At 47.1% G+C, this 26,183-nt stretch overlaps 3 protein-coding genes across 8 annotated transcripts in view; 2 read left to right on the forward strand and 1 right to left on the reverse strand.

Moving 5' to 3' along the window:
- The window catches only part of LOC128887477 (protein dead ringer homolog), an 83,484-nt gene extending 71,816 nt beyond the window's left edge, over nt 1-11,668 (reverse strand). For all 3 annotated transcript variants that reach the window (XM_054143430.1, XM_054143429.1, XM_054143428.1), the window contains exon 1: nt 9,683-11,668. In XM_054143430.1, coding sequence (XP_053999405.1) covers nt 9,683-9,787 — 105 coding nt within the window. In that variant the 5' untranslated portion in view covers nt 9,788-11,668. The remainder of the gene's footprint in view (nt 1-9,682) is intronic.
- A 7,330-nt stretch (nt 11,669-18,998) lies between these two features.
- Nucleotides 18,999-21,745, forward strand: LOC128887515 (maspardin-like). The gene is made up of 7 exons (XM_054143507.1): nt 18,999-19,145; nt 19,959-20,093; nt 20,157-20,262; nt 20,354-20,474; nt 20,647-20,755; nt 20,827-21,075; nt 21,146-21,745. The coding sequence occupies exons 1-7, from the start codon at nt 19,047-19,049 to the stop codon at nt 21,224-21,226; spliced, it is 900 nt and encodes a 299-aa protein (XP_053999482.1). The 5' UTR covers nt 18,999-19,046; the 3' UTR covers nt 21,227-21,745.
- A 139-nt stretch (nt 21,746-21,884) lies between these two features.
- Nucleotides 21,885-25,971, forward strand: LOC128887491 (major facilitator superfamily domain-containing protein 12-like). Of its 4 annotated transcripts, none has more exons than XM_054143464.1 (7): nt 21,885-22,287; nt 23,842-24,141; nt 24,222-24,504; nt 24,687-24,801; nt 24,920-25,288; nt 25,431-25,684; nt 25,757-25,971. In XM_054143464.1, the coding sequence occupies exons 2-7, from the start codon at nt 23,955-23,957 to the stop codon at nt 25,875-25,877; spliced, it is 1,329 nt and encodes a 442-aa protein (XP_053999439.1). In that variant the 5' UTR covers nt 21,885-22,287; nt 23,842-23,954; the 3' UTR covers nt 25,878-25,971. The 4 variants fall into 4 exon arrangements, with proteins under 4 accessions (XP_053999439.1, XP_053999438.1, XP_053999437.1 ...); XM_054143463.1 differs by lacking the exon at nt 21,885-22,287 and adding an exon at nt 22,494-22,631; XM_054143462.1 differs by lacking the exon at nt 21,885-22,287 and adding an exon at nt 22,794-22,934.
- Nucleotides 25,972-26,183: the final 212 nt, after the last annotated feature.

The following is a 26,183-nucleotide window of genomic DNA, read 5'->3' on the forward strand; positions in this document are numbered from 1 at the left end:
TATCCTAGATAACGATCGCAGAAATAAAACGTAATCTATGATGCAATTGGTTGACACTTTCCACGAAAATCTTGACGAAGAAAATACGTTAATATTTCGTACGGGTTGTTCCTTAATGACAGCAACGTACAGCGTACGTAAACATCGAAGGATTACCGTCAGGAAGGATATTACCAGGGAGAGAATCCTACGGGAGGCAAATAACGGGGCCCACGACCGTCTTAAGACCCCCAACCGCGAGGGTCGCTCGATCGATAATCCTAGAGAGATACGAGGGCTCTCGATACACAATGACTATCGATATCGTCGTCGTCCATCTAGGCCTGCGATCGTGTGCCCCATCACGGAAAACTGTTCGTACCGAGTAGTTCGCCAGCGATGGTCAAACTGTTCCTCCAACTCTTCCCTTTCCACCCTAAATCCTACCTTCTAACGGAACGTCCCTTGACTTATAGTCGTCGAACTACAATTCCTTCGGTTCTCCGATCTTTCAGCGATTCTTCCACGACTTCGACCATCTCTGGACAATATTTCTACGCTTTTGAGAAAACTTCTTCAAACGGTCCATTCTCGTGTAATTGCCGGGCAATCAAATCGTAAATTATCCCACGTTCCCTGGAAAATCACCGCAACGATCGGCACTCCCGGCCTCTTTCGACTATTGGACGAGGCAACAAAATACGTATTGCCAATATAGAAACGACGCAATTAACGACGAAGGCGCGAAACCAAAGTCTCCGCAGAAGCGAAACAGCGCGTCCTCGTTCGAATGAAAAGACCGCGAGCGAGATGATGTTCTCGTGGCAACGTCGATCCTATAGACGAGAAACGTTGAGGAAGACATCGACGAAGCTAGCGTGTTACCAACGCGATCCGTGGATATATTAAAACGAAAGTAAGGCGTGCGTGAAGCGCTCGGTTAAATTGTCGGGCGAATCGTTCGTTCGCCGGTAACTGCAGAGAACGATTATTATATCTGTGCTCGGTACGATCAATTGAGGGTAATAAATATCGATAATAACACGCTCTCGAACGTAGCCCGAGACTCGTTTCAGCTGCACGCTGCAGCGCGAATAATTATCACAAAAGAGCCAATGATACACAGGTGGATGCGGAATAATATTTTACTACCGTTACAGGCTGCAACCAAGTCTCTCGATGACTTTCGCTTCATACAAAATCTGGAACACGTCTAACAGCAAGTTCGGACAAGTTAACCGAAACGTTAAATTTTCTGCCAAACGAGCATTGGATCGAAGAAGTAAGAATGTCGGCGGTGACAATCGCAGATGTCGTAGCAAGACAATAAAAATGACAATTTTAAATCTACGATGGGGTAACAATGGCGACGACGAGAAAATAAAAATCCCGACAACCTTCGACCCGGGATTAGAAAATACAAAAAGAAAGCTTGTTGCGACCTCCATCCCGGGGAAGCTCGGGGAGAAATGGCAAATTTTATGGAACTACCTGCTGCGCGTCGAGCATCGTCGAAATGAAAATGTCGTGACGTCACTTCAGGAAAAAAGGTACGGTACCCAGCTTTCAGTCCTCGCAGAAGTTATAAAGTCATCAAGCTGACCTGGCCGGCGACAGGCACTTTCTACGAAATTATTTCTATTGTTTGAACAGGGCGAGAGAAAAGGAAACGGACCCTCCTCGGATGCGCGCGACTCTTGGCTCGTTCGATGGCTTCGAAGAATACCGATCGTTCGAGATAATGTTAAAAGGCCTCTTTCCTCCCGTTTTAATCCTTTTGTCTCGGGTCATTCTTCGAAGATACGAAAACGACGACGATAACGCTCTCCGATATCCCATGGTCAAGGCGAATCGTATTTTCCGATCGACCGAAAAAAGGGTCCTCGTGTCTCGCGCGCGGGCCAAACGTCGCGTCGTTAAAAATTCGATGGTAAAAATCGTTCAAAGGTACGGCAAATCTCCCTCGTTTCTTCTAAAGCGCAACAGTGGCAAAAAGGTCGAAGAATGGAAACGAATTTCCAACCGAACGCCAGCAGTCGGCTACCGTTAGTAAAATTATTTCGCTGCCGCTCCTTTTTCCTCGGCATTCCCAGGAGATCGGCCCCGATCAAAACGGTACAGCCGAGAAAAACAATTGCCTTCTCGGATCCGGGGTATTTAGGTTAGAAACCTGAACGCGATATCCCCGATCGCAGAACACCGTGGCGGCATTAATAGTCACGGAATAGAAGCCTTGGTTCGGATCGTAAAAATATAATTGCGCTGATTGCAACAACGTTATCCAGCCACCGGTGCAGATAATGATACGTGAATGAGCGAGTTACTACCTAGCACTTGACTTGACCAAGCATCCCCTTCGTACAACCCGAACACTTCCCACAAGTGTGTACCTATAGGTGTGCATGAGTTACCGTGTGCGTGCATTAAGTCGCAAAGTGTACTGGTTGCGCAAAGCGCCATTACGCTACGCGCACACGGTTGCGTATCGGCGAACACCGAACGGTCCCCTGTCGAACGCCGTTTCAACGACGGTGGTATGGACAACACCGGGGAACGAACCTATTGCTATCTATTAAATATATTAGCCAAAGTTATTTCGCGATAAATCATTGTTCTTTAATAACTTTTATACTATGACCTTTGCATGGAACGCGGTTTCGCTTCGATAGTCGTTTGTTGTACGGGAGAGATACGTTCCCCACAATTTCAGTCGCTATAGTCGATTCGTAATATTCTACAATCTGTGACTACCACTTGGAGGCCTCGTGCCTTCGAGAGTTCCGTAAGACTCGAAACGATACAGTCTCTCACGCGATACTCGAGATCTCGGTGAGATCTTCTCAGCCGCGACGATTCGGAGACGGTCCCAGTCGCCGTAGATGGAATCGTCTCCCGTCTTTGCTTCATCAAACACGCACAAAATTAAATTAAACGAGTCTTTCCATTTCTCGCGCGGTTCCACGAACCGGCCAGGTAAGAAGTCGACGACCCGTTCGACCTGGATGAGGCCGGTGTACCGAGAGGAGCAGAGGACTCTCGTTCGAACCGACGAGAACGAAGAAGCGTCAAAGACACACCGGAGAAAGAGAGAGCAAAAGGCGCGAGTAAAGTTGAAGAGTCAACAAGAGAGTTCGTGGTCGATCGTGGCGCGTCTCCAAGCTCTCGGTGTTTGCACGAGTTCGACGATGAAACCCGTTTCGCCTTTTTCCTCCGCGCCTCCTTCGTCGTCGAGCATGGAAGAGCGTCCGCGAGAGAGTCCATCGAGTCGGAGTTTACTTAGGACCGCGCGATACACAAGGTGGCTCAAATTAAATATCCTAACCGAGAGTGGAGGGGCACACAGCCGAAAATGCGCACGATTTCCCTTTTCGAGGTTGCCGCGACGCGGCACGAGCATCGGCAATCGTGAACCAAAGTAAATCCGATCGATCCTCCGTTCCTCGTCGGATGTGACGCAAGTCAAGCTACGAGGAACAAGGGGAAACGATGACATTAAACGAAATCACTTTTAGTTCTAAAAGAGGACAGTTAAGGTATCGAGAATTCGCTTATTTATTTCTAATGGATACTTCTCGACTGCCCTGCGCTGTCAGGAAGATTCGTTTCCTCTCGTACAACAAAAGAAACAAGAGGTATAATACGAGCGCAGAGGAAGAGCAAAAGGAGCGCGTTGTTGCGAGAGACGGCAGTTTTGTGGAAACTCGGCCGCGTGAAATCGGCTTAACCGTAGAAGCGGTGCGTTTACGGACGTCGTATACGCGTCTCGAGAGAAGGGAATCGGTAGGCTCGTGCCAGGCCCATTACCTGCATGGGGTCTTTTCCAGCTAAGGGGACCCTACGACCACCTTGGTGGCAGTAGCCACCTTATAAGTCTTGCCTAATGGTCGCTCGTACCTTTCCCTTCGAGGCAGGACGGGGTGCGATAGCCAATTGGGTGCTAACCTTAGAGAGACCCACTTGACTCGCCGAAGACAACAAACAAACCCAAGAGACGGCAACCTTCCTTTCCAAAATCTGATCCGACGTCGTTCTCCACCTTTTACACGGTGTTCGCTCCCCCCCCTTTCCACCCTACTAGTTTCGTTCGAGTCTACAGGTGCTTCCCTCGAAGGAAGCTTCGTTTAACGGTGCTCGGTGCATCAGACATTGCACACGAAAGAAGCCTGCTAAAAACGTACGAGCATCGATCAAAGTGGCGTCTCGATGCTAGCAATCCGAGTGTTCCTCCCTCCAAATCAGTAACGACGAAGAAGCTACTGGAATATTCAGTGTCCAGAGCCACTTGACGAACCTCCGCCTGACACGCTAATTTATGAACACTGCTTATTAACCGCAAACTATACCAAACCTTATCGGAATTTTGTTCTCTTCGTTCGTTTGGAATTTTTAAAAGAACTGTCGTGCGTATATTTAAACAATAAGAGAAACAGAAATACCGACACAGGTACCGTACATTTTTCAAATTACGAAAGACACGTAATCGCCATCTTAACGAGTACGAATACGAATACGATTACCACGCCATTTTAAAATCCAAAAAACCATCGTTACTAACTGTATTCGAATGAAATATGAGCCGATAACCGTTTTCAGACGTAACAATCATTATCGGTTACTACAACCAGTAAATACCTCCAAACAATAGAAAAATATTAAAGAAAGCGTTACCAGCACCTTCGAGTTTGAAAACGAATGTTCGCGTAATGTTTCACGTTGTTTCCAATGACGAACCGTCATTGGACTCCGCGTCGGAAGGATTTCGAACATACAATTGTCGAAACAGGTGTAATTTATCTACATTTCTAAACATCTGTTCCACAAGTATGACGCGTGCGTTTAAATCGAGCGATAACGATACAACAAATAATACTGATACATAAAAAAATGAGAGAAGAACAATTATTCGAGCGCAATGAAAATACACGGCAATTTCAAATGAACGGCGGCACGTGTCAGGCATTATTCCGCGAATGTCGCGGCGGCGTATCGGCGGGCTGCCATTATGTTTTCCAATGCGAAACAGGAATAGGAATCGAAATCGAACCGGAGGATATCGCCGCGTCGGCGTCGACGTCGGCGTCGCATCAGCGTCGAAGGGGAGCTGCGCGGCTCGGCGCATAAATAAAAGCAGGCGTGACCGCGGCACCGGCGTGGACCAATCGCGATTCAGCTTGGTCCTCCGCTTTTTTTTCTTTATTCCATTCGGTCCTCCGCCCCCTCGACGTCGTCCGACCGCGGTGATTCCCCACCATCGAGGCCTTTTGCTCGCGCTCGCCGCGTTGGATCGCGATCACGCGCATTGCAGCTGCAACGAGGAATGCATGCGCGCTCCGCGAATCCCGTCCTCGACGATGTGCTCCTGTGATCGCGAGCGACGTTTTGACGCCATCGCGGTCACCGCAGCGGTATTCGATCGCCTCATCCCGATGCGCTCCCTGCCACCGTTGACCACGGATTGGTATCCTGGTGTTGTTTATCGGAAACCGCATAACGGTATAAAAACTCAAAAACAAAAGTCAAGGATACGACCTCGAGGAATCAGAGCACGAAGAGGTCGGGTGAAATATACCGGCGATTGGAATATTCCAGCGAGAATTCGAACGAGTGGAAAGCTAACTTTCGTTCCGACCTGGGATCTGGGATGCTACAGATGCATCCGCGAAATGAAAAGAAAAAGAGTACCAAGGGGAGAGAGATTGGTGTTTGCAATTTTGAGCCCGGTCTTCCTACGGACTAGGCGTTTAAGGGTCGAGAGCTCCGGCAGGATATTACCTCCAAAATCTAATTATGAGATTTTTATAGGGCTATCGTAAAACGGCCGAATAATAGTTCGCAACCCTTCGAGAGCCGAGACTAGGTCTGCGCCCGGCCGCAATCCTTGGCCAGGATGATGGGGAATAGCACGACCAGGCCTCCTTAAAAAAAAAAAAACACCAAAGCATTCGGCTGTGCTCGGCCACACTGGCAAGGACGTTCTCCAATTAACGCGGAGACCCCTAACCAAATTCCTATCAAAAATACATCGTTGGACGTTACTATGGGAGAGTATTAAAAAAATTCGAATGCAAAAGTACTCGATCGGGGAATTTTGAAGCGATACCTTGTTTGTAGGCTGGCGCTCACGACACTGCCACGACGATGGTAACGCACATGTTTTACCTGGTCCCGCCGTAACAAGACATGACGTCACGACATGGCGTCTGCAGGTGAAACAGCGAGACCAGCAGCGTAAGTGAGCGCACTCGCTACCCGATCCGATTGGCCGAAAGGGGAATCCCCGCCCTGCGCCGCGCTCGGCACATCGTTTGCCCGACGTCGAACCCGGTTGACCCCCTCTTTTTCTCTCGCCCTCTCCTGCACACAGACACGCACGCACGCGCGCGCACACACACACACACATACACTCACTCACTCACTCACTGTCTCTCACTCTCTTGCTCGCTCATTTACTCGTGCATTTCTACTCTCGCAGTTTTATCGAGTCCTCGTTTCTTTCTTCATTTCGACAAACACTCCTTGCCCTCTCACCGTTTTTATTTTTCTCTCCTCGGAGTAATTTTTATCGATAAATCATCCACAGCAGCGATGCTCCAATAGAAAATTAAGACGATCGAGGTATTCGGGTTTTTTCAGAAAGTGCGTCAGACGCGAAGATAAAATAAGAACGCGATGGTCGAAAAATATTATTTAACGAAACAAAAGGAGATATCCTTTTACTTAAATGACAGACAACCCCTCTCTCTGTCCCTCTTTTCGCGACGATGCACCCCTCCCTTGGCAAAGCGTGCAAATACTCGACGCATAGAGTGCCGGTGGGACACAGGCTCGCGCACACAGGCGCAGAGGGGATCATATCGTGCTGGACCGTGTTTACACCTCTCTCCTGGTGCAACGACAACGCATCGAGTCGGGACGCATCGCGTCGCTCGCGCCGCATCTCTGCACGACCATTTACCGATAAGGACCTTCCGGGACGAAACCCTCGTTAACGCGCTCTTATCATCGTTGTTTACACGGCTATTATCGCTCCGGAGGACGGACGACTTTTCCCTCGCGTGGACCCGCGCCTGTGATTACGTCTATCACCGGTGACACGTTACGTAAGATTTATTAAATGTATCAACCTGTGGAGGGAGCTGTGGTATCCATGATCTTCTTAAAACTGGCGTCGAACGACCTACTATCGCCAAACAAAATTGAATGAAATCCTATATCAGGATCTGTATCAGTTTCTATACAATGGTGTATTACATGCAATTTAAAAGCGCAGGTTGTGTTCTACCATTTTGATAACAAATATTGCGCGTTTTTCATTAATGTACGCTTCGCTCTGAGCTGAGTCACGGCATTTGTCAAAGTTGACAGCTAAAATACGAAACTATTTTTGCGCCATCCCAATACTATCTCTCTAATAATTTAGAATAGATTGAAATTATTTATATCGAATGTCGGAATGACGAATCATCTCCGTTACGCGCGAACCGAACATGTCGAGGCAACGATCGAGAGCGCGAGGCTTCCTGGATCTCGGCCGAATGATCTATTAACAGGGAGCAGACGAGGCCGAGATATGCTTTGGTACGGGTTATTATTATTCGAAACTTTTCTAATAGGATCGCCGGTGCCCCGGTAAAACGAGCCGAGGTATAAAATGCTTTAGCATCCGATGCTCGGACGCGATAGAAATTTCAACGCTCCGATTTTATTATAGGAAATGACAGAGATAGAGACTGACAACGCCTCTATCGCGATTCGTGCCGCGCCGAACGAGCGTAATTAGACGTTTCCATCGGCGTAAATCGCGATCGACGGAACATTTATGTAGGATAAGGTATTGACTCATAATTTACCGGTTCTCGTTTCTTCGTTTGAGGATCAATCGCGATAAAATTTATCTCGACGGACAATTTTCATCAAACAGAGCTTAACGATCGCGGACGATACTCTGCTCAAATTCCTCGGCAAACAACCGATATTTTACATATTTCACGAATGACGTCAGCGGCACTCCGGAAAACAAGAGTACACCCGACAAATATATCGGGCTTCCGTTTGTCATCGATACAGGCGTAACGTCACGCCGGCCGATGAATATTAAATGACGTCATGGGACATCGTCGATCGAATGGAAAACTATTCGATGTAAAGCCGCGGCCTTTAAAACTTTGAAATATTATTCTTATGTTTATCATCCCGAACGCGTAACAAACTTCAATTATCGTGTTACCACATCACGCGAATGCAATTACGCGGAACAGCACGAGAATTGACGTAGACCGCTGGAAGAAAATCGAGAACCGTAGCGTGGGCCAAGACTGTCGTCAAAGGGTGTTGTTGAAGACTAAATCGACCATGGACACGCGTGCCAACAACAACAACGCTAATTCGACTGGTAAAACGATCTACGTGTCTTCTTGTTCGATAGAACTTAATTCGCGATACCTACAACCAAAGATACCGTTGATCTTGGAACGCAAACGGCTTCAGGACGGACTCGAGCATTAGGTAATCGACTAATTCTTCTTAACTAATTAACCCTTGAGTGGTGTCGACAGTTAATATTTACAAGCCGAGAACAAACGGTTCACGCGCATTGCACCGTTCTCTCAATTCGACTAAACGAGATCTCGGATTACGAATAAACCGATTTCCGAACGCGCTGGAATTTCGCTCATAACGTTTACCGGTTATCGATTCAATCGTAGTCTCTACGGCGCTATAAACAGATCAAATGTGACTTTTATATCAAGAATGTTAGACACATGCATAAAATTCGAGGCCACGATACGTAAAAAAAAAACCGCGTTCCAAGCTGCGAACGAAACAATGAAACTGACAATGTTTGTAAACTGTGCCGCCCTTCTGGCAGATCGCACCATTCGCTGTATTTTCACTGACGCTCGGCATAAATACTTAACCACGCGACTGTTCTCCATTGTCAGGCAGTTTTATCGATCGTTGAGCAACTAATAACACCAACGTCATTATTTCCCGTCCTGTTACGAGTCGAAGTCTACGAGTCCTTCGCATTTCTTGGAACGGCAAACAAAAATTTTGCTTCGCAACGTGTATTTACGTATACGATCGTCGAAGCGTGAATCGATCACCTCTCTAGTTTCCACGAATTGTCTTAAAAAAGAAAACAAAACCTGGAGAACAAAGTCCCGAGATTCGTATAAAAATCACAAACTTCTAATATAGGCATATGACAGCTGCAATGTTACGGGTAACATTCTTAATTAGATAATGGTTAATATAGTAACTAATAATTCGAATGATATTCGATTAACACCTTTTTATAAATGTCCAACGTAACAAAAGTAAGAACGTAAATAAATTATAGACACGCTAACAATCGCAAAAATATTTGTACTCGTACAGTGGACATTGAACGCGAACAGTATTTTAGCGCGACGTCTATCGACACTCTAAATGTTTCCGACATAAGTATATCGTTCCTATACTTGTACCGTATTTTTCTTGTATTCGATCGTTAGTTTTCGAAAACTTAATCGATGAAATGCGTGCATTTATCGATAACATTCCTATATGCCATTTAGTTCTAATAATATAGAGCCTGTGACTCACTGTACAATACCGTTCAAATATTTGCGATTGCTTAACCCAGAACACCGCATCGTTCGAGCAATACCGAGCTCGTAATAGAAGTCGTAGGAAAATAAAGAGCAAGAAAAAGACTCACCATTGGGCTGTCCGGCGTATGCCGATGGTGGGCAATGGGCATGTTCGCCATCGCCACCCCTCCGCCGGGATTTCCCATGTCCTGGTACTCGTCGCTCATTTCCATCGCGTAGGATGGTAACGGTTCTCTGTTCTTCACCCGAATTTTGGCTGCTTTATCCGCGAATGCGGTCGCCACGACACGAGATACACCCCCACAGCCGAGCACGCTGACAAAACGCGTATTCTCTTTATCGGGAAGAACTGGCGGCACGATGTCGAAGTTCGTCAGCGTCCGAATGTTCTTGCTCTAGGCTTTGATCGTGTTGAAAAAACGAAATCTAGCCGTCGAGAAGGAACGCGACCGACGAGACCGAGGGCCGAGAACCGAAAGAACGAAACCACGACCGGACGACCTTACGTTTTTTTGCAACGCACTGGCCGATATCGAAGTCGCGAAAATCACACGTGCCACGAAAGAAGGATTAATATCGACTCGGTCGGTAAGTGGTCGTCTTTCCGGTAAAGACAACGCGATTCAAACCACGTATCATCGGCACCGCGAGCAAGCACTTTTTACCGAGTTGTCCATGCTTCCGGATACGTCTCTCTCCCGCGAAACGAGCAGTCGTTTTCAGCGGTCAGCCACGGTCTTCACAAAGCTCCTCTTGGTTGTCACCGTCGGCGACGTATACTCTTCCTGTTTAACGTTTCGGAGCTGTCACACCAAGGTGAAAGAAGCACACGCGGCGCGCTCGGTGGCTGACATGCGTGCAAGCTTCCTCTGCCGCGAACGTTCGAACGCCGCCGATCGCGGGAGATACACAGTAGCACACAAGAAAAAAAGATGGAAAGTTTAGCATCGAACGACGCGTACGCGGTTGTAATCGTACGTAATCGAATCGTGTGCGCACACCGCGATACCGAAAGGGACTGACACTTCCAGGAGGAAGGAAGGAAGGAAGGAAGGAAGGAAGGATGGATGGGTAGGAGTGGGGAGAAGGATCTAGAGAAGACACTTCTTGGCTGGGAAAGGGGGGAGGGTGAGACAACAGAGAAGGAACAGAACACGAGGACGAACGGGTGTGTCGCGACTCGCGAGATGCTCGAACGAGACGCGAACGAGCAATTATCGATACGAGAATTACGCGCGCGACGATTTGTTCTCTCGGACTCTGCTCGACATCGCGTCCCGCGAAACCGTCGCTCGAAGACTGCGAACGCGAGCGAAGAAACCAACGGTTACCGATCCTGGCGAAACTGAGCGAAAACTGACCGATAGATAAGAACGATGAAACGGCGGACGACGGAGTTGACGCGCGCACACTCGCGTCCCCTTGCGATCTGACGCTTGGAAGGCTCGCTCGCGGTTCGCAATCCCCTCTACTCGCTCACGCTTCGGAAGAGGGTTCGAGCGTTGGAGCGTTCGCTGGCGGACAGGACGAGCAGGCAGGCGGAATCGCGTTCCGTGGGCGGAGGCCTACGACGCCAACGCCGTCGGCTTGCACCGCGTATCGGGTTGCGGTAGGCGGTAGACCGATGGTCACGCCCGGTATCGACACCTCCCTCTTCGCATTTCCTCTTTTTCCCTCGTCGAGCTTCTCCCTTACGCTCTCCTTATCCCGCGAACCCCCTCTTGAGAGCATTCCTCCTTTTTCGCGCACCCTATCGGATAACGACCCCTGCGCTGCGAACCCGAGCCTGGAGACGGTGATTTTCGGTGCGGTCGCACGGGATTTCCCCTGGCGACCGTGTTCCCGCTTCCGTTGTATCCTGGGATCTCCTCGCGATACCTGGCTCCGAGGCATGCGTGCACGCACTCTGCCTAGGCAAACCTAGCCAAACCGATGCTTTATAATAAATTATTTCAACGTCCATTCTCCCTGCGCGCGAATCAATTATTAAGCGGTGCCATTACGTCGATCGTTGCAACGATAACGTCGGGAGCGTAGTCGACATCCATGCAGATTGATGTCTGTATTCCTCCATTTTTTTTTATTTCTTTTTTTTTTTTTTTTTTTTTTACCGCGGAAATTGCGATTCTCCGCGTGATTTTCGTTACCGCTTCGTGTGCCATCCGGAAAACACAACGGCGCAAGGAAGCCGGCAATTGTTCGTGATTGCGATGATCCTTTGGAACGATACCGCGCTATGAAAGATCCTCCTTCGATATCGTCACGACACCCTCTCCACTCCTTTTCCGAGGTGCAAGATCAGGTTTCGCGATACAAAAATAACGCGCTTCGACCAAAGAAACCTTGGTTACTATCGCGCGATGAAAGAGTCGTCGTATAGACGTCTTTCTTCGTCTTTCTACTATTTCTTTTCTTTCGTCGTGTTATATTTACGAGGCGTGAAAATGAGAGCTCGGAAAACTTCCGGCGTGTCTCTGTGATAAAAATATTCGCTTGTAATATAAAAAAAAGGAAATGTATTTGTTAGCGTTACAATTCACTACAAATTTTATTATCATAAATAAATAAATACCCGAATACCCGGTCAACGTATCCATCTTTCGGCTCCCTTTCGTCCGCTCTCGTTTCGAGCTCTCTCTCCCTCTCTCCAGTTCGCGCTCCTCTTTTTTCCCTCGGGGTTGGTTCGCGCAGCTTCTCTTCTTCCAGTTTCGTCTCGTCCTCCGGTTCTCGGCGTCTCTCCCGCGCGTTTGTACGCGCGCATCTGCATGCGCTCACGTCACATACACAGCCAAGATGGCGTATACGGTGCTCGTAGTACAAATTGCAGGTAATTGCAGCCCGCGGAGAGGGCTCTCCGACTCGCGGGGGCGGAGGGGCGAAAGGGACGAAGGGCTGGGCGAAGTCGAGACCGTGTGAAACTGCGAATTTTATGATTTACAAACGCGATCCTTTATAAGGGTATATGGATCTACGCGAGGAACGAGCCGAGCCGCAGTTAAGATCCGCCCCTGTGACCTCGCGGACCAACCGCGAGATAATTGCACGCCACGGACGATGCACGATTTACTCCTTGCGATTTACGATTTCGCTCGGTTGGCCGAGCCGAGGAAATATCGACCGGGAGCAAGAAAAGCTTGCTCGTTGTTTAGCCCGAACGATCCACCGATATCCTCGAAATTGGAAAGGGAAACGATCGCTGCGAATAAACCTCTGCGAATCACTGTACGACCGCCTCTTACTACACCGTAATTTAACGTACGGGATACCTCCTTTTAACCTTTCCACCGTCTTCCTTTTCGGTTAAGTTCAATTCGACGACGACTACGTTCGTATAATATCAAGACATTCAGCAAAGCGTTGCCCGATTCGTTCGAGCATCCGAGCCACCGGTAGGAACCGATCGGCCATGCGAATCTTCGCGGCGGTGGGTAGTCATTGTCCGTTACGATATTTCTCGGAAGGTCACCAGACCTACCGACGGTTCCACTCGACCTCGCTCGTTCCGATTTGAACCGTTACGATTTCCAAAATTTTATAGGAGTGCTCGCAATAAAACCTACCTATAGCTTCGTCGCTCGACCATGCGAGCCGTTTCTGCAGAACGAAAGGTCCCTGGATCAGATGTTTCGGTTAGGTTCCGCGACCAAGTTCTGGGCGCAGGTAATTATCGCGAGAGAGTCAACGTTCCCTCGACGTATTCCGTACGAAGTTCACGTTGTTATCAATTTCGTACCGAACTCGCATAAATTATGCCGGCAACGACGGCTAGGACGTCAAACCACGTAGTGCGCGCACGTGTACGAGGCGCGTCCGCCCGTATGCTCGGACGTAATCGAAAAATTGAGACAGCAAAGCCGAAGTAACCGCGAGGGCACCGACTTTCGTCGCATTACGGAATCCCCAAGCACATTAACCGAAGGACGAGAGGATTAACCCGAGTTTCCGGAATTAAATCATGACCAGGGACTGTCGTACGACCTTCGACGGCCCCGCAAATACATGCCATTATCACCGATTTCGGGTTATCTCGGGTTTCTAATCCGCTAAGCATTAATTACTCAGCAAATCGTTAAAACAAAAAAAATAGAAACTTTATGGAAAAAGTAAAAACATTTTCATGACAGTAATTGCACTGGAAGACTCTCTAATACATAGGAAGGATGTTTGAGAAGCCGCACCTCGGGACGTTCTCTCGTTTCTTGGCACCTTCGATTGACAATTCTCAGGCCTGCGCCTGGTCACGAGGCTCATCCGTTTGCTCTTCCTTCCTACGTTTCACCTATGAAAATCGTGCACGTCTCTGCCTCTCTCACCTTGCGTCGTCGTTCCTCTCTAACGTGTACGTCGTCGACACATAGATGCGAGTCGCCGTACGAGAACATAGCAAGAACGCAAGTTACCCATTACGGGGCTCCATCGCTATTTTATAGCCCATCCGAGTGGCGCGCTCACCGCCATCTTGTTAGCCACGTTTAAATATTGATGGAAGAACGGATATTCGGACTGGAAAGGTTTTCTGTTCATGGAATCGGCCCGCGAGTATCTGGGACTGCGACGTCCAATTACCAGCATACGATCGCTCACTTTTTCGCCGTCGACGAATCGCCGGATCCAACGAAATCGGTATCGCGTTTCGAGGATTTTCGTTTCCATAGTCAGAGAAATCGCAGAACCGTACGTGGAACCTAGCCAGCCATTAGAATAATGCAAATGATCTCGCTTTATTATACCTTCCGAGCCAGTCGATTCCGTTTCTAGACGAGTCGGTTTCTTGGAACGCGATCAATTCCCTCGCCTTCGTTTCCTCGCATTTCTCGTTTTCTCCCTCTCTCTCTCTCTCTCTCTCTCTCTCTCTCTCTTTTGTCCTCCTCTGCCTTTCGCTACGTCTACTTTCACCTTGTTACCATTATTTTTACTCTGGTCATTTTTGGTTACTCGTGTGTTTCCCTTTCCAGTCGATCTCATCTTCTTCCATTCATGGCTTTCGAACTTTCGACTCTGTATCATCACCCGAGGGAAACCTGCGTGTCTGCGCGCCACCGAACCATGGAGTATCCGTAAAGTTTGAACGAGTATCGACGCGCGTCCATCGGGACGATCAAAGTCGAAGAAATCGCGTCAAAGTTTGGTCGAGGATGGCGCGTTCGCGCGAGCGATTCAACGGCTTCTCTCCGCTAATTTGGTGTCCGCCGGTGCGTGTCCATTATTGTGCAAATCGACGAGCAGATTGCGGCAAAAAGGTTGACAATGGGGGGATCGTCGCGTAAGTCCTTCGTGGTCCCGACGGGGTGTTGAACCACCCCATCGTTAGCGTGCCGAATCAACCGGAAATTCCAGCTTTCGTCGCTTCCGTATTCAGTGTACGCGAACGAAGAGAGAACGCGCGGAACGCCGAGGCAGAAGGAGAGAGGAGAGGGCAGTTGCCGATGGATCGGGAAGCTGAGCGAGCAACTTGCGCCGAAGGAATTAGCCAAGGTGAGATAATGCCCGGCAAACATCTCCCGACGCACCTCTCCGTCGGCGTCGCTCGATTGTCATGAAAATATTCGTATATTATGGGGGGACGGAAGGGAGAGGGATGGGAGGCCGGTGGTTTTTTCCTGTTTCCAGATAATTAGAGATCGACGGCTGCGAAGAGTGGCCGAAGACGCCGCGGCACCTGGACCGTCTATGCAAATTCATCCAAGTTCCCCTCTTTCTTTCACACCTAACTCCTTCAGTCGACGGTAATCCTCAACCGTTGGACGAAACTTGTCGCGAACTTTCGAAAACGTTCCACGTTTTTCCACCCCGTATCGCAACTGGAATCATCGACAACTGAACGTTTTCTTGCCGGAGATTCAGTTCGCGACTCGCTGTTTCACGTATCCGGCGTGGTGTAACCTTTTAATCCGTGCTCGAAGAAATGGAGGACGGGTTCGGGGTGTCGGCGAGGGCGGTGGCGAGCGAAACTGAGAATGATTGCCCCGAAACGAGAGAACCGTGAGTAGATCGCTTTTAGGACCATTAATTATCCTAGAAAGTGCGAGAACGAGAAGGAACCACTGTGTTCCATGCGCGAGAGAGACGAGGAGAGGGCGAGGCGTAAGGGATGCCGGGGATGACGAGGAACCAGGAAAGGAGAGCAAAGGAGACGGTGAATGTCGCCACTGCAAACCGAAATTACCGTCGAAGATTAATGATCGCGCGCTTTATTACAGGTATTTATAGCCGTGCTCTAAAATCCTCGCGCAGTTAACCTTTCGGTAATAGGAGCGATACGGTGCTATCGCAGGTTTCGAAAAATTTAGGCTCTCTCGGGTGTTCGTTAAAGCTTCAACACCCACTCGTGTTAACGCCGTTGATCGGAAAAGATGATAGCTGGATCGAGAAGCTTAACGAGGTAGCTGACACGGAAGGAACGAAGTAAAATTGGAACAAATTTTTGATTCATCCTGATCGTTAGTTCCAGGTCCTGATAGATATAGACCCGTCGGTGATCTTAAGGACACAAGGACTGGAACGATACGGTAATCTCCTGCCATTATTCGTGAAACAGCATCGACGTATCGAGTTGTACGAGTGGCAAAACTTCTGTGCGACATTCGCGACGCTGAAAATAACGCGAGACGGAATATTCAACGGGCCGTCCTCGCGACGATATTTCATCGGTCTCGTATCGTCGCCAATGTCGCGCTCGCATTAATTAAGTTTAGCCGGTACGTTCGGTTTCGCGCGAGTCGCAAAAGAAGCCTAATAAAGCGTCGGAGGGGTAGGGAGGGAAGAGAGACAACGCGCGTGCATTCGTTCCTTAAATAAATCGCTTCGAGTGACGGATTGGGGAAGAAGATTAACGAGCGAGCCGGTGTGTCGTTCGATTCGATACGTCGAATTAACGCGGGACAGGAACGAAGGCTCTCGGTATCGGTTATTAATGACTCGAGCCTACGCCAATGTAAACGCCGAGTATTTCGTACTCGCGGCCATGGAAAGCTTCGATTAATCGCGCTTGATAAATGCCCGCGGATGGATCGCTTTATAGGTGCATGAATCGCGGTTAATTATCGTGAGTCGTTCGCCGTGCGGAAAAACGTCGAGGAATTAAAACGCTGAAGGCATTCGTCGATCCAACGACAAAACGCTCATTCTCCTCGCGCGTTGCGCGACAGAGGGATAAAACGGGAGAAGGTACGTGACTGAACATTTTCTTCGAGCGGCGTCAATCCTCGTGGAATCGAAAGTAATAAATAAAGAATATAATACTCTGCAAAAAGGTAACGCGTAATTTACGAGCGGACGACCAATAGTCGGCGTGACTTTTGTTTTCCGCGCGATCGTCGAGGAACCGTTCTCTTGTTGCTCCACGTGCGAAATTAAACGAATTCCAGACGGGACGGTTCCCTGCGCTTGCGTTTGAGCTTGGACGTCTCCTGAACGTCGACAACGAGGGGGTGAAAAAATCAACCGTCGCCCTCTTTTCTTGACTGACAGGTCCGCTAATATATACCAAAGTAGCAAAGCAGCGTCCATTCGTGCGTTCGGCGCTGCACCCTTGAATTGATATCCAGAAGGTTCGAACGTTTCGAATCTTTTTTTTTTTTTTAATATAAGAACTATCGAGGGTTGACTAAGGTTTGGGGAGGGGGGGGGGGGGGGGGGACGGTAGGAAAATTCCGAAACGGTGGAGATGGCGGGGTTGGAAATGAGAAAGAGGGCGGGAAACCGAGCTGCGAATATCCCCGAAGCAATACCATGAAAGCGTCGGGATCGTTAATCTTGCGGATGGTAGGTTGGTAGAGAGGTATTCGGGGTGTATATCGAACACTTACGAATACACTTGTACCTTAGAGAGTAGCGATGCCACACCCCTGCATGAGTCGGTGGTTGCGACCCTCCTTTGCGGGCTGTGCAAATATTTGCCGCGGCAGCCCATGCGTAACCCTGCTGCGCAAATACTTACGACAGGATTGCTAAACGAAGACAATATTTAGCGAGGAACCTTTCGTGCAAACTTCCTCGTTTTCCTTATTAAATTTTCAAGACCTCGTTTATCGTTGATTAACAACGGCACTCTTCCAACAGGACAGATTCGGCCGAAACAATGCAGTCCTCGTTCGCAGTGATCGATAACGCTAAGTAAACTGTTTGGAATTATTCCTATTTCTTGTAAATATAATCGTATTCAAATCTTTATCTATATACAACCCCGACGCGCGTTAACGGGGCAAGAATCAGTATCGCCATCTCGCGGCGGGTACAGAACTAATTTTTGGACTTTCGGTGAGGACCTCTGTCGGGAAAACGTCCAAGTTTGTCGTAAAATAGTTCACCTTTTTTGCCGCCAGACGGCGCCACTTCATCTTGAAAATACCGACGCTAAAGTTATCTTTATATTTTGTTATTATTTACATACGTGCTAAGTTTTACAGCGTGACAAACGAAGAATGCAAGATTTCCTACGTCAAGAATCTACTGAAGAAATAAAATAAAGTAAATGGTAAAAGAAATGACGGTAACCAGCAATTGGTGGCGCCATCTAGCGATATCATTCGGGAACTATTTTACGACAAACTTGGACGTTTTCCCGATAGAGGTCCTCACCGTAAGTCCAAAAATTAGTTCTGTACCCGCCGCGAGATGGCGATACCGTTTCTTGCCCCGTTAACGCGCGTCCGAGATACAGATTTAAAAATGATTTCTGAAGCAATGGCGACGAACCTGGAACAATACTTTAAACCATGAAAATAAATGAAATCCCGTAAGCGTTCGACGTGTACGATAATGTTCTGTTATTTCTACATTTAATTATGGATCACTGAACGCTAAAAAAAACCCTTATCTGTGTTAATAAAACCTATAAATAAGAGCGATAGATCGATCGAAAGGCCAGCGTATCCTATGCTCGGTCTGTGGTGAAAGGTCTATTTCTGCTCTATGCTTCTGTGGTATTATCGAAAGCGAAGCTGGATAAAGTTACACTGCAACCTGCAACCTTGCACAGCAAGAGACTCATGGTAGTCTATACGCACGCGCAGTACCATTCTCGATAATAATGCGACAAATCCACGCGAAGTATGGAAGATAACGTACGACAATGATCGGAAGAGGACGTAAACTCGTCGACGCTGTGAGTATATTTTCGCGGACGAGTGCTATTAATGTGATTTGACCTTCGAGGTTACTGGATAATTTGATTATTTGTCAACGAACGCTACGATCCTCGAGAATGTCTGCTAGGAGCCACAGCACAAAGAGAATCATTAATGTTGTAAACTGATCTTGAGGTAGGTTTAACGCGTAACATCGAGCAACTACCTCTAATCACTGTACATTCTCCTAACGCAAGTGAATCTTTGTCCGTCTTGTGATTATTTCGACCAAACAAAAATTTTCGAACAACCCTCGTATATCATTCCTTTCGCTCTTTGTCTGTTTCTAGATATCGTGCTACAACGATAAACCGTGGGATCAACAGCGACGCACAAAAAAAAAATGTCGTGCTCGAGCGAGCTGTCTCGATCGCAAGAGTACCTAAGCTTTCGGAGTTCCGTCCCGCTCAGGAAAATTATCGTTGACGTCGATGGCACTAAGGTAAAATTTATTTCATTTTTTCGATTTCGATCGTATGTACGGTGGGATTTTTAAATTGGAACGGGTTAGCTCGACGAGATCACTCTCGAGAATCACAACACGCGATCACAGAGTGGTTTTTATGGACGACTACTCTGTGCCGTGTTTGCCAGACCTAACCAAACCTAACCCAGGGTCATCGAGAAAAGTCCCTATAAAAGCCCCTAGTCCCCTCGTATGCGAAAGGACGTGATGCGCTGTACGTTAGGCCTGTTTTCCTGATCTTCTTAGGTCCGCTGTTGCCTTTAACGCTCGAGTGAAAGAGAATTCAAAGAAAATATCCTCTGCGTCCTCTTCTTCAAATGTTACAATAAATTTCCTTAGTTTCACCTTGTAACTGCAGACTATGTAAACAAGTCTCCAGTTCGAGGACGTCAATAAATCAACGGTTACAATAATACAATACGACCAGATGTTCTGGATTATGCGGATTGGACAAACCCGTTCAATAACAACTATTTTCCCCGACAAAGTCTCGAATTTCATGTATTCTGCGATAGACATGCGCGTATTTTCTTGAAGAACAAAAGAAGTTCGTATAAAATGAACGATTTCAAGTTTGATATTTTTTTTTAGGGTGTTTATTATCATTCACAATTAAAGTAAATTTAGCCACTTATAACAAGAAGAATAGATATCTAATACATTTACAACGAACGTGTATTATATCGATGCTCGCGACGGCCATCCAGGATTCGCCATTTTGAATTTTGGAATCTAATGCAGATTTGGAAACTCTGTTCTTAAACTAGATAATTGTTTTGTTCGTTTCAGGGATGGAAGGTATACGACTCCAGTCCAAAAACCATAAAGTGCCCCTTAATATGTCTTCCACCGGTTAGCGGAACGGCGGACATTTTCTTCAAACAAATATTGGGCTTGGCGGCCAAAGGATACAGAATCATATCGGTACGTATCGCGGACGGTGCGACGGATAAATAAATCTATGATAACATATGAATATTATTTTAGGCCGAATCACCGGTTTATTGGAACGTTAAGGAATGGTGCGACGGATTTCGAAAACTCTTGGATTACATGGAACTAGACAAGGTGCACCTGTTTGGAGCTTCATTAGGTCAGAACGTACGGACAAACCGAAATATCGAAGTCGGATAAACCCGTCGAACGTTTGAACGCGTAACTTTAATCGAGATATTTATATTCAGGCGGATTCCTGGCACAGAAGTTTACCGAAGTTAACGCCCACTGTCCCAGAGTAGTGTCGTTGGTGCTCTGCAATACGTTTACAGACACCTCGGTGTTTAGTTACAATGATTCAGCTGCAGTGTAAGTGCGCTATTCTTTTATGAAATAATTGTACGCTACGCTCGAACCACTTTAACGTGAGTTTCAGCGCACGTTTGGTCGGTCTGTGCGAGATAAGCGAACGAACAACGCAACGCGATACGTTATCGCAATTGTTTTGCGCGTAACTATCGCTAATCAATTCGAATCGTAGGTTTTGGATTCTACCGTCGTTGGTGTTGAAGAAAATGCTGATGGGAAATTTCGTGACGCAGAAAGTCGATGGAGAGATCGTGGAAGCCATAGATTTTATGGTGGAGAGGGTAAATTGTGCTTACGTACTATTTTTACTCAAAGAGATTCGCGAGTATTTAAAATCATTTCACGTTCGCAGCTGGAGAGCTTAACTCAAGCGGAATTGGCGTCTCGGTTAACGATAAATTGCGTAAACTGTTACGTGCAGCCGCAGAAGATATGTCATTTGCCCGTTACTATCATAGACGTTTTCGACGAGTACGCCTTGTCGAATTCAGTGAGAGAAGAGATGTACAAATGCTACCCGAACGCCAAGTTGGCGCATCTGAAAAGTGGGGGGAACTTTCCGTATTTGAGTCGGTCCGAAGAAGTGAATTTGCATTTACAGGTACCGTATAATAATATTCCTCGCTATGCAGTTATCGTTACGTCGTAAAAGCGAGACCTGTCATTTACAGATTCACTTGAGACAATTCGAGGGCACGGAATATGCTGCCTCCACGAGAACACAGGTTACACCGCAAAATACCGACGGCTAACACCGAGTCCAGGTGTTGGAAAGGTAGAAAGACCTAAAGTTGTCGACTGGAGACGACTTGGATACACGCGTTCCTCTACATGCCGACCAGTTGTCGATCAAATTGATTTTCGCGTCATTCTCTACGACGGGTACCTATTAAAACTCCTGGTTGATATAGCAATCTCGAAACAGTTACGCCAAGATGTTCATCGTCATTCGTATCAGACATACCGAAGTTTTATATATATATGTATAGTAATTAGTCTTACGAAGCGTGCGCTCTTTCTATTGTTATATTTTTTTAAGGGAACAATAACCGATTGTAAGGCGCTTCCAATCTCGCTTGAATTTGAATCGCTGAACGTTAACGTCAATCCACCGATAACATTTACGTTGTCATAAATACGTAAGAAAGCAATGTTCACACGTAACAGAAAATTAAGACCACGAAATGAAATTAATATCGATGATATATTTGATCTTCGAATCAACGTGTAAATATACTTCTTCAAAATAAATATACTTTTGTAAGAAACGTCAATGAAAGGTTTACGTTGTCCGTGGCTCTGGCGGTGAACGAACTCTCGTGGCGTCCGTAGCTCGCAAGACCGTCTAACCGAGAGACCGTACAAGAACTTGCTCCGTATCGATTTCTCTCTGTACGCACCCGTCCGCGTTTCTCTCTTGCGAGCTCGGATTACAGACTTTCCTGTCCATGGGATACCTTACGCTCACCCACAGACACACACCACACGCGTATTAATCACGGTCGTGCACCGAACCGCAGTCGCGTCATCCAACTCGCATTAGAATTGCTCCTGAGCTGACCTGCCCGGTATCTTTCGAGCTCGAGATCGCGCGCCAGCGTTCACCCTCTATGCGAGTATAGCTGTTCTAGAAAAACCTTTCTCAACAGCAGCCACGAAACGGTGCTCACATCTCGCCTCAAACTAATCGCCGAATCGTAGAAAATATATTTCTTTTCGTTGGTCAACGAATCGCATCAGTGGACATTCGACGCGTGTCGTCTAACGAGGAGAGTGAATGGAATACACGGTGAAAAAACGAATTAGAACAATGGCAAGTGAAGAATACAAATTTTTCTATTTTAATAATAAAACGAAAGTAAATAAATAATGGGTAAAAATTCGTATCGCAGATATCGAGATGTCACCGGTGTTACGTAAAATTTAGGACTTGAACAAACTTTACGATTTGGCTTTGTATGAACGGCTACGGGACGGATAAGATTACGCGGTTATCGCACGGAAGTCAATCCCGAGGTATCGTAATCGAGCACGTCGATTTAACGATAATCCTTGGTCCCGTGAAGCGGGAAACAGCGAGTGTTTGAAAGTTCAGTCTCTCAGGTGCTCACGCCGCGGATGGCTGCATGCCCCGCTGACGCTCGCAACCGGAATACTGTACGTACGCGAACATCGTTTGTCATTTTATACAAAAGATTAGATAGTTTCTTGTCATGACTATGACTATTGGACACGCGCGTGTTTTTCTCCCCAGTTGTGGTTTTACGATTGCGACGGAATCGATCGATCGGCGACAAGCGCGATACACAAATAGTTCGCAACCGATTCGATGACAGTAATCGCGCATCGAATTCGGTATCTTGAAACACGTGAGGGGGGCCGACGTGAGAGCTTTTGCCGACTTGTGATGTGAAACTTGTGTTTTGAATGAACGTAGCTTCGAACAAATAACGAGTCGGGGTTTCGTCACTTTTTATTCCTGATTTGGAATTTTTGCCCGTCTTTGCCCGTGGTTAATCGATCGCGAGTTGCATCGAGGCTAATAAGATTTCGACCGGCTGGTGTATAGCCTTAAGCGGAAATCTATCCGCAGGTGAAAGGAAAGCTGTGCGCGACGATTGCTTTTAACACGCGGATGCCTCCGGGAATGTCGTCGCTTCGCGATTCTCGTTAAGTGTGTATGTTCTCGATGACTGAACGGATTAATTACCGGATGGTCAGCGATACTTTACGCAATTTGTGAATCAGCCTTTGAGCTACCGGTTTTGGTCATTCTTAACAGACTCTGACTCATAAATTGCAAATGCTCTTTCAGGTGGATTAAAAAAATACACGGTCGCTTGTACATAAATGGTAAAAGCTGGTTGCCTAATTCCAATACCTTCGATCGGAACGCAAAGAAAAAAGTAAAGCACGTTACAGCCTTGTTCCATGTTCCGTCCCAAGTCCGGGGAATGCACAGAGCTTACCATCTTTCGAAACATAGGCGCATTTTCTTCCGAACGGATGTAGTATCTCTCAAAAGCGATATTTTCAAACAGTCTCCTCGTGTTTCGCAAACCGGACGTCTAGCTCGAGACGCTTCGCTCCCGTAACTCCTTAAAAGTCACGTAACGCGTTTACAAGCATCACAGAGTCACGCTTTCCTTCGAGCGACAGATGTGCAAAATACGTCACCTGCGGAAATTACGCAACTCGAATGCTATTTTTCATCGAACAAATTAAAATCATAAACGACAGTGAGATCGTAATAATCTGACGCGATAGATCGTCATTGTGCCGAATATGTAAAATGTTGTTAGTTTTACGGGGAAAGAAATGCTGATGATAATATTGTTTTACGTCGCGCTAGCGATTATCTTCGTAGAATAAGAAAAACCGAAGATGAAGAATCGATCGCATAACCGCAAAGAATTCACCTGAAAGACGCCCAGGGACGGTTGCATCGACGTCAAAGCGGATCATCGATTCTTCTTGAAGATGGACAACGACGCGGAGCGGGTGCCGCTGTTGCAGAACAAAATAGCCACCTCGACCAAGTTCGCGTACGCGTTGGGTCACATTTTCAATGACCTCACAGCCGCCATGTGGTTCTCCTACACTCTCATCTACTTCCAAAGGGTCGCTTCGTTGGAACCCATCGCCGCTGGTGCTCTCTTGCTTCTAGGTAAATTCCCTTGTTCCAACGAATCTACGGTTCTGCAAATAAAACGAAACAACGATTGTTCTACTACTTGCATTTTCAAGGACAAATCGTGGACGCTTTTATGACACCAATTTTTGGAATACTGGTCGATCGTTACTGGAAAAAGAAAGTGTGGCACATTATCGGTTCCTTTATGGTTACGCTGACGTTCCCCGTGATCTTCGGTGGTTTCGTCGATCCGTCCAATGCCGCCGTCATACTCGTCTACGTAGTCAGCATCGCGGTGTTCCAAACTGGCTGGGCTGCGGTGCAAATTTCCCATTTGTCCATGATCCCCGCGCTAACCAACTCGTCGTTGGCGCGAGCGGACTTAACCGCCATACGGTAAAATAATTCTCGCGTCCCGCAATGATCAATGTTAACGATGTAAGCGAATGAAATTATCATACAAATATTTACGAATCTTATCGTTATAGTTTTATTAATTTTAAGATGAACGTTAGTTAGTATTACTCACTCTATGGGTTTTCAATCGCCGTCGATGATAATCTCAGACTGTCCGACAGGTATTCGGCCCAGGTTGGAGCTGCGGTGGTAGTCTTCGTCGTCACGTGGATAGTCCTACCCACGAAGGAGGAGGCCGTGGTTCGATTGGCCCAAGAGGACAGTTATAAATTTAGGGTAAGCGGCTTGAATGAGTGTTCTCGCGCGATTTAATAAAGGCGTCGACCGTCTTTGTATTCCCAAGATATTTGTACGAGGGGACTCGTAAAGGGCTTAACGAATATTTTCCTTTCAGAACATTGTATCGACGCTGACGTTCATCGGATTGATCGCCACCATATTTTTCCATATCTTCTTGAAAGGACATCTTTTAGAGAATTCCGAGAGGAACGAAGAAAACGTCGAAGAATCCAAAACACTGATCGATAATTCTCGGAACAATCGAAATACCTGGGTCGGTACAGCGATTTTGCTTAGAGTGGCCATGCTGTACGTGGCCAGTAGGCTGTTTATCACTTTAGCCACGGTGTATTTGCCATTGTACATAGAAGAAACAGACGTCGAAGGAAAAGAGGCTTTGGCGACTGTTCCATTGGTCTCTTACTTGTCCTCCTTTGTGGCAGCATTAACGTTGAAGTACATAAACAAATCGTGCGGCACAAAGGTACGTTTCTTAAACTCTCCTCCGTTGAATTACTCGGTTCTGGGGGATCGGTCCATCATGAATTTCACAAACATGCATTGTTCGTAGAATATAGGGAAAATTAACAAGGCGCAGTTGTCATCTATGTCGATGTTCTTTTTAGATGTGTTATTTCCTGGGCACGCTTATCGGCATACTCTCCGCAGTGATCACGGAATTCGGGGGAAACAACGCGACGACAATTTACGTTGTCGCGATTCTCATCGGAGCAGGAAGCTCGATCACTATGGTCACTGCGTTGAGCGTCACCGCGGAGATAATTGGTCCTCGTACGGAACGCAGCGCTATCGTTTACTCTATCGTTACTTTTCTAGACAAGGTCGTTACAGGATTGGTCGTTATAATAATCGAGAAATGGTGAGAATCATTAAGGATCGAAGAAGGGTGGCCAGGATGCATTCATCTCGTTCCGTTTTCTTTCCCTTTCAGGAGGTGCACGGAACAAGAACTTTGTCCAAATTACAACAGAGATTCTCTATCGCTCGTCTGCGTCGTTTCCATGTCTCTGGGCCTCCTCACGCTATTCTCTGTGTCTCGATGTCTAACTTGAACACATTTGTATCTATTTATCTTTGTCTACTCTCTCGTAGGAGCCGTATGTAATGCCAAATGTAATAATAAAATTTGTTAAAAAAAAAAAATAAGGAATCGATTTCTTTGATGGACTATCGTCGATTCAAATGTTTCGCGGCATTTCCACCGCATCGATCGACTGTTTTACCGACGCGACCGAAGCTTTTTATCGGTCCGGACGAGATGTCGCTGCATGATCGCGACGCGATCCACGGAATTTTCCGAAGAAACGGACCGGCGTGGCAGCGCGAAGGTACGATGACCTGCTCGATTTACGCGTTAC

Source organism: Hylaeus anthracinus, unplaced genomic scaffold, assembly GCF_026225885.1.
Source record: "Hylaeus anthracinus isolate JK02 unplaced genomic scaffold, UHH_iyHylAnth1.0_haploid 11989, whole genome shotgun sequence".
Lineage (NCBI taxonomy): Eukaryota > Metazoa > Arthropoda > Insecta > Hymenoptera > Colletidae > Hylaeus > Hylaeus anthracinus.

Coding starts and splice junctions, on each gene's coding strand:
- LOC128887515 (XM_054143507.1), top strand. CDS start 19,047: ATGTCGTGCTCGAGCGAGCTGTCTCGATCGCAAGAGTACCTAAGCTTT. Junction 19,146..19,958: donor TTGACGTCGATGGCACTAAG/GTAAAATTTATT, acceptor TGTTCGTTTCAG/GGATGGAAGGTATACGACTC. Junction 20,263..20,353: donor CCTGTTTGGAGCTTCATTAG/GTCAGAACGTAC, acceptor ATTTATATTCAG/GCGGATTCCTGGCACAGAAG.
- LOC128887491 (XM_054143464.1), top strand. CDS start 23,955: ATGGACAACGACGCGGAGCGGGTGCCGCTGTTGCAGAACAAAATAGCC. Junction 24,142..24,221: donor TGGTGCTCTCTTGCTTCTAG/GTAAATTCCCTT, acceptor TGCATTTTCAAG/GACAAATCGTGGACGCTTTT. Junction 24,802..24,919: donor AGGACAGTTATAAATTTAGG/GTAAGCGGCTTG, acceptor TTTTCCTTTCAG/AACATTGTATCGACGCTGAC.